The sequence below is a fragment of the Leptonotus elevatus genome, chromosome 17 (assembly GCF_054856555.1).
Source record: "Leptonotus elevatus isolate MCC_2025b chromosome 17, RoL_Lele_1.0, whole genome shotgun sequence".
Taxonomy (NCBI): domain Eukaryota; kingdom Metazoa; phylum Chordata; class Actinopteri; order Syngnathiformes; family Syngnathidae; genus Leptonotus; species Leptonotus elevatus.
The window spans coordinates 5,382,381-5,398,442 of record NC_141255.1 but is presented as its reverse complement, the minus strand read 5'-3'; the positions used below and the strand labels follow the sequence as shown (position 1 = coordinate 5,398,442).

Sequence of the window (16,062 nt, the reverse complement as noted above, 5' to 3'; positions counted from 1 at the left end):
GTGTTAAAGACTTACCATGTAGATACTTTCTGGAGCACCCTATCAGAGGAGGTGAAAAAAAAAATGTTGTTCAAAACATTAAGAATCAAACATGTGCACTGCATTTTACCTTCTGGCCATTTGTCTTCCTCTCTGCAGACTTCTTAGCACTGCGAATCTGGAGGTAGCGCATATTGGTATTTATTCTTTGGTGGTTATCTTTTATAAGGCATCAAACCACATCTTCTGCTCTTATTTCTATGTACTGGCACTTTTTTTTTCCCCTTCAAGCTTCTTTCACAATCACGCAGGAAGTGAAGCCACATCCACTGACACACTGCATTCAAGTGATGTTTACTGTATTAAAGGATTCGTAGTGTGTCAAACGTTGGGGTGGAAAAGAGATGCTAACCTTGAGTCTGCAGTAGAGCGCGGTCAGGATGATGCCATAGAAAAACAGAATACCATCCAGCACGTAACAGATCTCGGGATCGGTGAGAGCGGCTACAGAAAGAAGATAAATGGAATTGTGACTTCTTAAAAATGTACATATGAATTCAGTATGAATATTTCTCAAACTACGTTATGATACAGGGGTACCTAATAAAGTGTCCAGTCACTCTTAAGTCTTGTGCTCAAATTGAAAGGAAATTAATCACTCTTGAAAGGACTTTATCACATGACGGTAGTGACATTTGTCCAGTCACTACTTTTGGCTGGTGGGTGGCTCCAAAATCGAAAATCAATCAGTCGGACAGATGAACAGAAGACAATCACCAACTTTCATGTCAGTTCAAGTTAAAAGTGTTATTTTTTGTGTGGTTTTCTAATGCAGCATCACATCAGAGCCGCTCACGGCAGGCAACGCCTTAGAAAGTCAACTTCTCTTTTCACAGGCGAGAAAATAGCACAAATTCTTAAAAATAAATAAAAAAGTTGTCTCCTTCAGTGCCCACGATCCAAAACTCACCAGCTGGACCGAAACTCATCCACAGAGGAAGGGCCGCAAGTAACGGGCTCCTGCACCACAAGGTCATGGTTTTACCGGGTCCACGACACGGGATGACCAAACTGCTTTTCTGTACTCTTAAGAATGACTAAGAGCAAAAAACCAAACAAAAAAATCCACCAAAAAAGTCACAGCTGAGAGGGGGAAGTTGTGGTCTGAGCACAAGGTCCATCTGCCTCAGATCTGCTCAGGCCACTCCCTCTTTTGACGACCAAACCACAGCTGAGTCAAACCATTTTGCTCTCTTGTCGCCTTGTTTTCCACTCGCACTACAAATGACAGTCCGCTTTTTGAGTCTGACCATAAAATATTTATTCGGCAGAATACATCACAGAATATTAGGTGGGCAATATCATGCTTAGCGGTCCACCTCCCCAAATACGATGTCCTGCGTGCCTATTGGAAGAAAAAAAAAATTGTGACCATAACAGCAGGAAAAAGGAGGACGGTCATTTTGATGATGTCACTCACCAATGATAGCCACTACGTCTGCGAGCATGTGTCCTGTGTTTTTATTATTTCAGCGTCGTACCAGGTGGGCGAATCCGGGCGCTTTGATCTTGCAGCGGTAGGGTCTGCTGGAACCGTCTGACACCAAGTAAACACCAAACTCCCCCTGGGGGCAAAAACACGCAAATAAATACCAGTAAGAAATTTGCATCACAATAGCCTAAATGTTTTTCTTCATCAACTAGTTAACGGAGAAGACACATTATTGCTCATTTGAGATTTTTTCCAAATTTTACTAACATAAGACAATTTTTTCCCCATTTTTACATCCTCACCTTGGGGGCCTCCTTGGGGGTGTATGTGGCCCCTGGAGGGACCTGGTAGCCCTCAAGTGTACAACTTAAAGTGGTGGATCAACGACTCCATGGACATCTGGCAACAACAACAAAAAGTGTCAGCGCACTGTAGTTCATTTCTGCTGTTTTGCGTTGGACTCACCTTCATCTCAGACCTCTTAGGTGGCGCCACCTTGGCGTCGTCCACCTTGATCTCACCTTCCGGCATCTTGTTAAGGGCCTGATGCATGATCAGCAGCGACTGCCTCATCTCCTCCATGCGACACAGATACCTGCGCGAGGCCAGGTTGAGCTGAGGAGGGTGCGAGGGAGGAGTAGAGCGCCCCGTCGTTTACGCACCGGTCGTAGCAGTCGCCGTTACTTCCGATCGGGACGTCGAAGTCCACCTCGTCGTACTTGTCGTACGGCTGCGACTTGCGCAGGTCCCACTTGATGCCGGAACCTCTCAGCATCACACCGCTGGGGGAGGCAGCTCCTTTAAGCTCGGCTGCTTCTCGCACAGCTCGATCAGGCCCATGAACTAGCGGGAAAGTGGCGAAGTGACGGGGGGAATTCCAAAACGGAAGACAAATGTTTTGTCAAACTCACAGTGTGATGGAAGTCCTCTATGGTGAACTCGGTGAATCCCTCATTAACAAGGTCCAGCTTGCTTTTCGCCGCAACCGCTTTGAACCTGAGCAGAGAGTCAACGATGCGTATTGCGTACGCGTCTATACTGCTTAAGCTTAGTAACAACGAGCACTCACTTCTGCAGCTCTTTGCTGTCATCTAGTAGAGACTCGAGATGCGCAAAGCCAAAGGCTCTGTAGAAACAGTTGCCGTCCGGTCTTGTCTTGCGTATGTATGAATATTTTTTGTACAAATCCTGTGACGAAGCAGCAAAACAATATTGCCATGGGTGAAATGCAGAACAAATTGATGAGGTTTCACTGACCTTGATCTTGAGCTGGTAAACTGTGTCTTCTTCGGAGTACTCCCTCTGCAGCACTGACAGTTCCTTTCTTTCCGACACTAACGGGTTACTGTTGGCTATCTACACGGGCCACCCATGGACGATTAGAGGAAGAATCACTTTATTAGAATCTTAACTTCAAAACGAGGGCAGTTCTTTAAGGTAAAATTCTCACCTCCTGTTGAATTCTGTCCTGCTGTGCGATTATGGCCTCATCGTACGCCAAGCAATTCACTCCTATTAAAGAGGGCAGTCATATATGTAGATGAACTTGTGGGTGAATGCTCGAATCAATCAAACAGGTGAAATGAGAATGACGTGACGTGGTATGTATTTACAACGTCTGCGAGTTAGAAAACAAAACACATCGCCCCCTACGTCATTTACGTTTAACGTCTACTATATCGCTTTAACACTCATTTTATGTCAAAAAATCCCAGGACTGTAAATCGCCTGACAAAGTGGTCAAACAAGCGTTTTCTTTGTGCAGCAATGTTAGCATTAGCCAACAAGCTATGGCTCCTTTCTCTATTTGGGCGCTGCGTGTCAACCGCTTCGTCTCACGGAAGGACACAGGCCCTAAACTGACGAAACCACTCGGGTTCGAAGTGACTTGAACCTCCAGAATTGAGTGGACTCGCTGCGTGTTGCTGTGTTGTTTCTACTTTGCTTTTCTCACCCTCCATCTCCCCCTGTGATGCTTCTTGCTGCTCCTCCGCCATCTTAGCTGTCCAGATCTGTTTCCTGTTTTTTTCCCCATAACTTTATTGCTCATTGACAAACGTACAAAAACAGTGACGTACGAACAACAGCGTGGTACAAGAAAAAAGTCGTACACTGAAAATAAAACGTATCGTACACAACTTTGAATATGTTTACATCATATTCACCCTTATCACACATAAAAGTGCAATTTAACTGGGTCAAAACAAAGACATCAAGTCTTATAACGCAGTAACAGTTGTTAAACGGCGATCCAAACCTGTTAAATCTGCTTCTTCAATATTTATATACATGTTTGTAAGCTCTAACTAATATACCTGCAGGCATTTGTAGTGTCACACTTTCTGCACTTTCCAACATCGCCACTAAAGGACGCTGAAGACAACGGAATTTTTTGTGCAAATTGCTTTCCACTGCGCAGATGCCAAAACAACCGTTTTTAGTCAAATTGTATTCAAATGATTTTCAAACTTGTGGAAAAAAAAACATTAGGTTGGAGAAGTGGCAATAAATGAGAATAAATGTCAGATTTGCCATATTTGGGGTTCTTGCTAGGCAACAATTATTTGTAACAAAAGGAGCGTACCAAAGTAAGAAAGTGGCACGTGGAAATATCCTCCCCCCAAAAGGTTTTGTAGTCAAATTGAATTCAAATATATTCTTAGTGTTGAGGGAAACAAATCCTGATGTTAATGAAACTAAAGTACAGATGTGAGACAAAATAATACTTAATATTTGCCATATTTGGAGCTTGTTATGGCACATATTTGGAACAGAAGGAGCACATCTTGTAAACTTGTTTGTGAGCAGCTTCCTGCTACACAATCTGGGCCTTGTGCACCAAGGAGGCATGAGGGCTAACAACGGCGGGGCTCGTCTTTGGTTTGAAAGTCTTGGTGCCATTTATGAGCTCACTTCCCGGACTGTGCTCCACAGACACTTGGGAGCGCGTGCTCTGGCTTTCCCGGCCATCGCCAAGCTCCCGGCTAGCGGGACCCTCGAGGCCTTCATCCACCTCGTCGTCGTTGTCGGTCACGGACGGAGAGCTGCAGCTCAGGGAGGGGTGACGCAGAGATCTGACGGAGCTCCCTGCCCTTGACCATTCCTCATTTAGCGGCACGATGGGCTTGATAGGCAACGGTGTTGGGACGCAGCATGGAAGGAGAGTTCCCTGCTCCACACATTCACAAAACACACAGTTATTTAATGTAGGTGCAACTGTAAAACTGGGGGGGGGGGGGGGGGGAAGGATGGTACCTCATCACGGTCTAACAGGCTTTCTCTGCCCTTCTGCGAGTTGAGCAGGACCGGTCGACCCATGTAGTCGTACGCTCCCCCTCCTCCTTCCCCTCCTCCTTCCCCTCCTCCTTCCCCTCCTCCCGACCTCCCATAGATAGTCGAGTGGCTCTCGCGGCTGGGAGCCAGCTCCTATCAGCACAGGAAACAGCAACAGATCACAAGAGGCTGATGGTGAGAAGTTCCTCTTTTGCACCAAGCTGAGTGACTTGATGATTTGGTAACTGTGTTTTATTCAATGGCACCACAGGAAGGGAACAGAACCAGGGGCTCTTTGTCAGGCAATGTTTTTTTTTTGTGTGTCTACACTCAAGAGTCAGAGAGGAATAAAACAAGCATCAAGTTTGATCATTGCAGTGAGCAGACTGACCCCAAGGGAGGACAAGGTTCCCTCCACCCTCAGCGGGATGCTCTCCTCCGACTGCAATGACAGGAAACAGACAGATTTTTATAGTCGCGTACAAACTTACTGCAACTTCGCACGTCAAACTTTCCAGTTTCCTCAAGAGAGGCAAAGCAATGCTTTCCTGTCTCATTCCGAGTGCTTCGTTATGTCTTCATTTCATGTCTGACAAAGAAGCACTGACTAAATCGGATGGTTTTGCCTCATAGGCAGAAGTGGGTCGCGCAGACGGATGAGAAAACGGGATGTTTGTTCTGTGTCGTGGGGGAGAGAGAATCATTCTGTACCGCTCGAATTGCATCGGTGCTGACCGAGTTGATCCTCCTCAAAGAAGCATACCAGGACAGAGCGCTGATTTCCTCCCTGTGCAAAATAAAAGATGAGATCGCCGGTTCTATAAACTCACTGAACAACGTATTCATCGCATTTCATACTTCTTCTCGCTCAGTTCCCTCTTCAGCCTCTTGTGGTGACAGGTGACAGTGATGATGATGGCCAACATGAAGAGGAGCAGCCCCACAGCTATCACCCCCACGATGACCATCGTCATGTTCTCCGTCATCATCTGTCTCTCGGGAAACTCTGCAGTAGGGAAAGCAGGGAGTGGTTAGGACTATGCCGAGTTGTCTGTGGTATTATGTTTATCCAGGTTCGTACTGTGCTCCCCTTTAAAGGGGCAGAGCTTGGGCTTTGTTTGTTTTCATGTTTCTTGGACTTTTAGGGATCAATAAAGTCATCTGAATGTGAATGTATGGGCAGAGGGGTGTCAAAGTCTCAACTTTTGTCATCTACCTGACACGGTAATCTCCACCTCCGCAGTGCCCACGCCAACCTCATTCCTCGCCACACATTGGTAGGTGCCGCTGTCCGATAGGTTGAGAGGGCGCCCAAACTCCAGGGTTCCATTGGGGTGAGGAATCAAACCCTCCGGCAAATTGTCTCCGTGTCTATAACACAATATGACACAACGTAAGTTGTTAAAAAAAGCATTGTGCTTCTTCACCTGCTATAAAATTCAATTCTTTAAATGTTTCTGATCCTTTAAGGAAAAAAAAATCCACCATTAACTCATTCATTGCCATAAATTCATTAAAAAATATATATAAAAAATTAGGGGCGACAGGCAATTAAATATTTTAATTGTAATTAATGGTATGCCTTCACTAGTTAACTCACGATTAATCGCAAATTTTATCTGTTCTAAATGTACAATAAAAAAATATTCTAGGTTTTCATACTCTTGTTAACAAAAGTAAAAAAAAATGTTAAACTAATAGAAATTAGTTCAAATGAATTTTCTACGTTTATAGCCGTCAATGGCAGCGAATGAATTAAAACAAAGAAAAGATTATTAAACATTTGGGGCATCAGGTGATTAAAATTGTAATCATAATTAATCGCATGACTTTACTAGTTAACTCACAATTAAACACACATTTTATATCTGTTCTAAATGTACAATAAAAAATTGTAGCTTTTCATACTCTTGTTAACAAAAGAGGAAAAAAATGTTAAACTAATAAATATTTCAAATGTATTTTTGACGTTTTTAGCCGTCAATGGCAGTGAATGAGTTAATGTCTTATGGCCTTAACCATTGAAACGAAGAAAAAAAAAGTTAATCTTTTCAAGAGGAAGTAATATTAAGCAATGAAAATAATGCAATTTCAAAAGTGTGCACATGCTCTTAAAACTGGAGTTGACCTATCACATTCAAACTCATACGATTGCAAATATAGTAAGCCCCCCCCAAAAAAACTTCCATCTTAAATTAAGTTGTGTACAGAAAAAGTATTGTCCTGGTCTCATTTCTTTACATTACCAACCACATTTGAGAAGGGGTGTGTATACTTTTTATATCCACTTTAAAGCCCCCCCCCCCCTCGAAAATTGTACCTGTGCTTGTTCTTTACCTCAGATTTAGGTTCAATTAATGCATTTATTCACATAGATACAAGTCTAAAGAGTTCAAGTGAACACAATAACATTAAATTCAAGATTTTTCATGGCATGAAAGCAAACTGGACCCTAATGCAGGGAAGCAAGACTGGCAAGCCAAGAGAGAAGGCGGGATCTCCCCAAAAGTTTGTATTTAAAATAAAAATAATAAGGTAACAATAAATCAAGATTCAAAGCAACAAAGGAACACAAGGAACCAAAACACACTCAGACATGACAAAAGCTTCATGACTTATGCCAGCAACAACAATGACACAACACGAACCACAAGAAACCAGAGAATTTAATACAAGCAGACGAGACAATGAGGCACACCTGGACAAGCTGGAGGCAGCTGATAGGTTGACGAGAACAGGTGGAAACAGAACCCAAACGAGCGGACGACATTCACGAGACAACAATTACGTGAAATAAAATGAAGCAATTGCACCATTTTGAGGCAGCCAAACATTGAATGACTTCATCCATTCTGTTCCTCTTTCTCATCGGCCGTCTTGCTCAAACTCTTTCAGTTCCTTCTGTAATCTTGGTTACCTTTCCCTTTTCCTCCAACTTACATTTTGTGCAAGCACAAACACGACGAAGTGCCACCAACGATTGCTTCACCCAGATGCCTGTTATTGACAACAGCAACAGGTTTGGCCCGCCACGTGTGTTTGTGCGTGTTGGCTGATGGTTACAATCAACATAAAAAAAACAAAAAACACTTGGGTCAGACTGCAAGTTCAAACAATATGGCAAAAAAAAAGAATAAATAAAATGTTTATTTTATTGACATATGAATTACTGTAGCAGATAAATCAAACTAAGACAACTGAGACAAATCCTTTCTGCTCCACGTTACACAAACTAAATTTGGCAGAAAAAGGTCGACCCGGATTGGCGCATATTTGCGCCATGTTTGATCTAGTATATGCTCACAGTCAACCTGAAACTTATTACACTCACTAATCGCAATCGTAGACGTAATCGCCCTGCCCTACGCAACAAGGTAATCTAAGCTAAACCATGCCAAGCTAGCTCAGGAAAGACTAATGAAATAGCTCAAACTAAAACTGCAACGTTCATTTTTCGTTAAGTATTAAAAAGTGAAAATTAACTGAAGCTACATCTTTATATAGCAAGTTTATAAAGCTAACTAAAACTAACTATAAATATAGCAAAACTGTTTTCGTCGTTCTCAATTAATATCATACATGAGCTTTTTTGTTGTTGTCTTGCACTCGACAAATACTCCATTTATTAAAAAACAAAAACTAATACTAATCAAACTAACTTCAAACGAAGCATTTCAATATATAATAATAATAATAATAATTAACAAACGAGCTAGCTATGAAAACGAACTGAATTTTAAATAAATAAAAAATAACTATCATGAAAAGTTCAAAACTATTATAGCCCTGCTAGGCACAGGTATCAAATTATTGTATCCTTAATGTAAATGTAGTTTTAAAGCAGACTTCTCACCTGTTTCCATCATAAGCAAGGTTTTTTTTTCATTCATTGTACTAATGTGAATCTTAAAACCCAAAGCACACAAAAAAAACGTGATTGCACCTCAAGCAATAACTACGATGTTCCCCGCGATAAAAATAAATCGACACATGTTGTTTTTCCTCTTAAACCATAACGTCTTCTGCCTCACCCTGATGACTGATTTTAATCCCCCAAATTGAGCAAGCACACGATGACTCCAGTACGGCGGGTTCAACGCAAAGGCAATATGCCAATGTTGATGTCAAGGTGAAATCACACTCACGGTTACTGGAAAAGTAACACCAGACACTTAGTCAACAGACAGCCATTCATTTGTCTGGTCTTACTGTACCTGGCCCAGGTGAATTGCTTTGGTTTGGGGTTTCCTCCACTCACGCACGTCAGGGCCGCATGCTCCAGGCCCACATACCAGTCCCCATTGTAGCCCGATATCTCGGAATCGGGAGGAACTTGGGAGGGACACATACAAGCCAGTTAAGCACGTACGCAATGTTTGGAACCGGATTTGCTCATCCAATTTGGGATCCCACTCACAGTGTACAACCAGCTTGTTTTGGTGCCTACGCGGGCCCGCCGTGAGCGTCGGATGCCACACCAGACAATCCAGCTTCTTCCCGTTCATTTTCCTCAGCGGGTGCAAGGAGAAGTGGGTGGTGATGTCCCCGTTGACCCATGAACGGTTGTTGGACCGACCGTTTAGCTCGGTGTCCCACGACAGCTGCGGCGGCGGGCGGGCCAAAGAGCGGCACGACGCCGCCTGCCGATACGACTGTCCCTCCACCAGAATCACAGGATCCACGGAGGAGATCGGGATGGCTGCAGGACAAACATGATGTCAAATATCTCTGAAGTTTGGAATCACAATACCAATAGCCTATTTCAGTGGAACTGGACAATTGGGACACTATTTGAAAAATGTGTCAGCGATGGTTGTCAAGCGTCATCATCTAAACTACAGTTGTTAAGAATAAAACAAAATACAATATGAACATGCTCATGCTCAGACTGTTTCATCAAATATAATCTGATACAGATGTATTTAGCATGCAAGCAACAAAATCATTTGTTTCTGATTACTTTTCATTAACCAGATTGTTATTATTTGGCATTAGCCTAGAGCAGGGGTCTGCAACCTGCGGCTTTGGAGCCACGTGTGGCTCTTTAATCCCTCTCCTGTGGCTCCCTGGGGATCTCTAAAAAAACATTTTTACAAATTAATAATTTTACATATTCACTTTTAATTTTTAGATCAAATATTCTTTAAATAAACTCATTTAGATAAGAAATGAATAAATATTCAAAAATGGTCAGAGTCCAAATTTTAGAGAAAAGGTAGATGAAAAGGCTGTAAAAAAAACAAACAAACTAAAATGTCCAAAAAGTGACCATAAAATGTCCGAAGAGGAAAATCAGATATTTATCATAAAATCACTGAAAAATTGCCCCAATTAAAAAAAAAAAAAAAAAAAGTGGAAAAGAAAATGTTCAAAAAGTAACCATGAATTGTCCAAAAACAAAAGAACAAATCCCCAAAAATCTTTGGAATTGCCACACACAAAAAAGGCCGATTTTTTTTTCTCAAAAAGTAACTATAAACTTCAACTGTAATTATAAAATGTTCAGGAAAAAAATCCCAAAAATGAAGACAAAAAAAAAGTCAGAAAATAAACATTCAAAAAGTAACTATAAAATGTCCAAAAACAAAAGAAATCCTGAAAATTACCATATACATACACAAAATTGCCAAAATGTCATAAAATTGATAGCAAAACAAGTCTGAAAAATATGTCCCAAAATAGCCATAAAATGTCCAAAAAAGAAATAAGAGCCAGAAAATGACCCTAGGTCCATAAAATGTCAGACATTTGTCAGAAAGATAAAAAAAAGTCTAAAAGTGTATGAGAAATGAAGTATGAAAAATTAAAAAAAACAAATCCAAAAAGGGAAGAGGAAAGGTGGAAAAAAATGTGTATACATGATGGATTCTGCTGTCTATTTTGTGTTGTGGTGCAGCTCTAATTAGGGCCTTCTTGGGCCCTCAGTACATTAGACTAACACGCTGTTTCCTTCATCACAATCTGATTTGCGGCTCCACACACATTTTGGGTTATTTAAATTATTTGACCTTAAAATGGCTCTAAAGACAGGAAAGGTTGCTGACCGCTGGCCTAGAGGAAGTTAAACGTTACAAATAATTCATCAATTTATTTTTAAACCTCTACTGCCTGTAATACAATAAGTTTAAAAAATATATTAATATTGATATTGGTGGGAGAAATCCTGGATGAAATAAATACATTTTTACTGTTGATTTGTAAGTGGATGGATGTTTTTCTATCCATCTCATCAACCGACTGACGGGCTTCACCTGTGTCATCATTCCTCTCGGCCGCTACTCGTTAGCCGCTCTTTATTTGATTCTGTCTTTTGGAAAAAGATGAGAAACTCACTCCAGACAATGAGAGTCACTATTTGGTCAAAGTTTCCCATAGGGTAGGAGTTGATGTGACACTTGTAGCGCCCCTCGTGTGAGACGTCCGTGCTGAAGAGCACCAAAGACGAGTCCTCAGTGGGGACGCTGCTGTTGAATCGCACGCGGCCAGACCACGCCCCAAAAGCTGTCAACAACACATCACATTTGTCTTAATTGTGGGGAAAAAACGGAACATTATTTACATGATTTGTACATGTAACTACCAGTCTGGCCGTCAATGTGGTGGTAAGCTGTGATGATCTGCTCCCAGTCGTCCCACGCCTCCTTGTACCATGTGACCTGCACCACCAACTCCATTTCCTTAGGATGGTAGCGGCAGGGCAGGACCGTCTCCTTTTCAGCCAGGGAGATGATGGAGTCATCCGGCGGCCGCTCGACAAATTCTCCTCGAGTCACTGTGACGAAACAGCGACAGTGAAAAATGCTACGAAACGGTGACAATAGAATAGATTTCAAATTCAGTGTCCCGATATTTTTGTCCTTTTCGAAACAAGGGGAGCTGTGTTGAACGGGTAGGCAGAGATATGTCGCTTGACGAGTTACGTGAGATGACCTGTCATAGCGCCTCGTGTCTGGACACGGCAGGAATTAACGACGTAAGGTACGCAAGTAAATGACAGTCACAATGTGTCGTGTATGCGGCCTGTTGACAAATGGCTTTGCTGTACAGATAAGCAGCCACATGACCCTCAAACCGCAAACATACACTTCAGACATCCTGTTACATTTATCTTAGAGTAAGGAAGAAAAATATGAATCCAACTTGATTAGGCTAAAGTGTCCGTACTGATTATGCTGACCTTGTATTTACTTGGTTTCATATTTTCACATCACTACAACAAATGCAAGTCTTTCGTCACAGTAACAAAGGCAATGATTCACAATGATTCACTGCGCGGTGTGGACGGGACTGCATGCGTTACGTGATTCATGCATTTCCCATGAACACCAGCTTGCCCCCATAAGATGGAACCCAGGGGCTCCAAAAGGGAACCCTGTGGAACACCATAGGACATTCAATCAAACATGACCCCCAAAAAAAGTTGTAAGCAAAAGGACAAATTTAAACGAATCAAATGTTCTGCCTGTAATTCATATCTGTCAAGTTTTAAGCGATTAATAAATCATTAAATCCATATGAGTCAGGGCCTTAAAAAAATATGTAAAATGTAACCACATATCTTTGTTCATTGTGTCTATGCTAGTGACATATAGTGAAAGACCACAAAATGCCATTCACACAAACAGAATAAGCATTGGCACGTGCAAACAGGATAAGATCATTATTCCGATTCAAAATACTTTATTCATTGCAGTTTTATAGTCACCCTAGCAAGTTTAACAGGCTTCTTGCTCATTCTGGGACAACATTGGATTTCCTGAAATATATGCTCATTTCCTGAACACTTTTAAGTCGATCACATGCTAAAAAAGCAACAGCGAGAAAAGTAGCAGATTTGGACAAGATTGCTTGCGGGAAACGAGTTTTTGTTGACATACTCAAATTTGGTGTGCGTATAATAGTATTAGGAGTGTATGTTCAATAGCCTAGAGGAAGACTGATAGATCCCACGATAAAAACATTAAAGTCTCCTTACCAGAGATCCATGGGACTAGGAGACACGGCAAGAGCCATCTGAGCCAGGACCACATCCTCCCAACAGTTGCTGCACCTCTTGAGCCTACAAATCATCATACTGGTATATAGAGTCCTAAATACTGTGTTAAGCCAAAATCCTAGCATTCGGTCTTTTTTCTGTGGTGGTTCATCACACACATGGTGAGAGCAAAAAAAGGCTCACCTGTCAGTGATACACCTGTTTGCGTTACCTGTGCACTTGCTTCCACCTCACTTTCCGGTTTGGCGGAGGCCGGGCGACAGTTTTTTCTGTTCTTGTCTTTACTTGCCTGTGGCTGCAGACAAGACACAAATCCCCCAGGCACACAAAAACTGACTGCCAGAAAAGCCACCAAATCGGCCACTTTTTTGTGTATTTGAGCTAGTGCTTTGTTCAGTTATAACAAGTACAGTGGACTCTTGCACACTCGCGGTTCGGCACCGATGGAGACCCCAATTTTTTTTAACACCCTTATTCAAGAATGTTTAGGGTTTTAAAAATGGATGCATTTCAAGATATAATGGAAATGCTTCATATCCACGGTGAAAACTAACGACGCCTTTTCCTATGTGACTGGGCAGGTTGTTATAGTAGTCAAACGACATTTCATCACATTTTGAAATCAAAATAATCCTCAAAAAGCCAATTACAATGATCAAAAGTCCAATGTTTTTCAACAAGCGGAGAGGGTAATTTCACCGCGCAAGGCCGCCATTTTGACTTGGCGGAATTGTCAATTATATTTAAAAACAACCGTGCTAATTTAGCATAGATGCTATAATATTTAGCACTTCATTTCCACGGTGAAAACAAACGACGCCTTTGCCTATGTGGCTGAACTGATTTTTATAGTAGTCAAACGACATTTCATCACATTTTGAAATCAAAATAATCCTCAAAAATCCAATTACAATGATCAAATGTCCAATGTTTTTCAACCAGCGGAGAGGGTAATTTCACCGCGCAAGGCCGCCATTTTGACTTGGCGGAATTGTCAATTATATTTAAAAACAACCGTGCTAATTTAGCATAGATGCTATAATATTTAGCACTTCAATTCCACGGTGAAAACAAACGACGCCTTTGCCTATGTGGCTGGGCAGATTTTTATAGTAGTCAAACGACATTTCATCACATTTGGAAATCAAAATAATCCTCAAAAATCCAATTACAATGATCAAAAGTCCAATGTTTTTCAACAAGCGGAGAGGGTAATTTCACCGCGCAAGGCCGCCATTTTGACTTGGCGGAATTGTCAATTATATTTAAAAACAACCGTGCTAATTTAGCATAGATGCTATAATATTTAGCACTTCATTTCCACGGTGAAAACAAACGACGCCTTTGCCTATGTGGCTGGGCAGATTTTTATAGTAGTCAAACGACATTTCATCACATTTTGAAATCAAAATAATCCTCAAAAGTCCAATGTTTTTCAACAAGCGCAGAGGGTAATTTCACCACGCAAGGCCGCCATTTTGACTTGGCCGAATTGTCAATTATATTTAAAAACAACCGTGCTAATTTAGCATAGATTCTATAATATTTAGCACTTCATTTCCACGGTGAAAACTAACGACGCCTTTGCCTATGCGGCTGGGCAGATTTTTATAGTAGTCAAACGACATTTCATCACATTTTGAAATCAAAATAATCCTCAAAAATCCAATTACAATGATCAAATGTCCAATGTTTTTCAACCAGCGGAGAGGGTAATTTCACCGCGCAAGGCCGCCATTTTGACTTGGCGGAATTGTCAATTATATTTAAAAACAACGTGCTAATTTAGCATAGATGCTATAATATTTAGCACTTCATTTCCACGGTGAAAACAAACGACGCCTTTGCCTATGTGGCTGAGCAGATTTTTATAGTAGTCAAACGACATTTCATCACATTTGAAAATCAAAATAATCCTCAAAAATCCAATTACAATGATCAAAAGTCCAATGTTTTTCAACAAGCAGAGAGGGTAATTTCACCGCGCAAGGCCGCCATTTTGACTTGGCGGAATTGTCAATTATATTTAAAAACAACCGTGCTAATTTAGCATAGATGCTATAATATTTAGCACTTCATTTCCACGGTGAAAACAAACGACGCCTTTGCCTATGTGGCTGAACAGATTTTTATAGTAGTCAAACGACATTTCATCACATTTTGAAATCAAAATAATCCTCAAAAATCCAATTACAATGATCAAATGTCCAATGTTTTTCAACCAGCGGAGAGGGTAATTTCACCGCGCAAGGCCGCCATTTTGACTTGGCGGAATTGTCAATTATATTTAAAAACAACCGTGCTAATTTAGCATAGATGCTATAATATTTAGCACTTCATTTCCACGGTGAAAACAAACGACGCCTTTGCCTATGTGGCTGGGCAGATTTTTATAGTAGTCAAACGACATTTCATCACATTTGGAAATCAAAATAATCCTCAAAAATCCAATTACAATGATCAAAAGTCCAATGTTTTTCAACAAGCGGAGAGGGTAATTTCACCGCGCAAGGCCGCCATTTTGACTTGGCGGAATTGTCAATTATATTTAAAAACAACCGTGCTAATTTAGCATAGATGCTATAATATTTAGCACTTCATTTCCACGGTGAAAACAAACGACGCCTTTGCCTATGTGGCTGGGCAGATTTTTATAGTAGTCAAACGACATTTCATCACATTTGGAAATCAAAATAATCCTCAAAAATCCAATTACAATGATCAAAAGTCCAATGTTTTTCAACAAGCGGAGAGGGTAATTTCACCGCGCAAGGCCGCCATTTTGACTTGGCGGAATTGTCAATTATATTTAAAAACAACCGTGCTAATTTAGCATAGATGCTATAATATTTAGCACTTCATTTCCACGGTTAAAACAAACGACGCCTTTGCCTATGTGGCTGAGCAGATTTTTATAGTAGTCAAACGACATTACATCACATTTTGAAATCAAAATAATCCTCAAAAGTCCAATGTTTTTCAACAAGCGCAGAGGGTAATTTCACCACGCAAGGCCGCCATTTTGACTTGGCCGAATTGTCAATTATATTTAAAAACAACCGTGCTAATTTAGCATAGATTCTATAATATTTAGCAGTAGAATCTATATTGCGGTAACAATGTAATCACCAAAATGGTGTAAAAACACTTTACTCACAGGTATCTTGTTCTTCGTACTCAACGAAGCATACTCTTGTGACTTAGTTTTATCGTACGTTAGCCTACATGACTGTTTATACTGCCCCCAAGTGGCTAAAACGTGCACACCGGAAAGAGCCCGTGTCAAAATAAAGCAAAAACTTTTACATTCTATTCATCCTTT

General features: G+C 41.1%; 2 protein-coding genes across 3 annotated transcripts; both read right to left on the bottom strand.

The window, feature by feature from the left end:
* Window positions 1-1,275: 1,275 nt before the first annotated feature.
* LOC147159435 (ubiquitin thioesterase OTUB1-like) lies at window positions 1,276-3,521 on the bottom strand. Its single transcript, XM_086058655.1, has 10 exons — window positions 3,426-3,521; window positions 2,922-2,983; window positions 2,729-2,827; window positions 2,541-2,659; window positions 2,383-2,467; window positions 2,134-2,314; window positions 1,937-2,066; window positions 1,774-1,870; window positions 1,460-1,604; window positions 1,276-1,384 (listed from the first exon to the last, which is right to left on the bottom strand). Exons 1-6 carry the CDS (start codon window positions 3,466-3,468, stop codon window positions 2,246-2,248), a joined length of 477 nt encoding a protein of 158 aa, XP_085914781.1. The 5' UTR covers window positions 3,469-3,521; the 3' UTR covers window positions 1,276-1,384; window positions 1,460-1,604; window positions 1,774-1,870; window positions 1,937-2,066; window positions 2,134-2,245.
* On the bottom strand, window positions 3,487-16,014 carry LOC147159434 (nectin-4-like). Of its 2 annotated transcripts, XM_086058641.1 has the most exons (13): window positions 15,898-15,962; window positions 12,952-13,035; window positions 12,720-12,803; window positions 11,325-11,516; window positions 11,078-11,245; window positions 9,162-9,443; window positions 8,959-9,076; window positions 5,961-6,115; window positions 5,603-5,750; window positions 5,456-5,531; window positions 5,136-5,186; window positions 4,727-4,897; window positions 3,487-4,640 (listed from the first exon to the last, which is right to left on the bottom strand). In XM_086058641.1, the coding sequence occupies exons 3-13, from the start codon at window positions 12,772-12,774 to the stop codon at window positions 4,287-4,289; spliced, it is 1,770 nt and encodes a 589-aa protein (XP_085914767.1). In that variant the 5' UTR covers window positions 12,775-12,803; window positions 12,952-13,035; window positions 15,898-15,962; the 3' UTR covers window positions 3,487-4,286. The 2 variants fall into 2 exon arrangements, with proteins under 2 accessions (XP_085914767.1, XP_085914768.1); XM_086058642.1 differs by lacking the exon at window positions 12,952-13,035 and having other exon boundaries at window positions 15,898-16,014.
* Window positions 16,015-16,062: the final 48 nt, after the last annotated feature.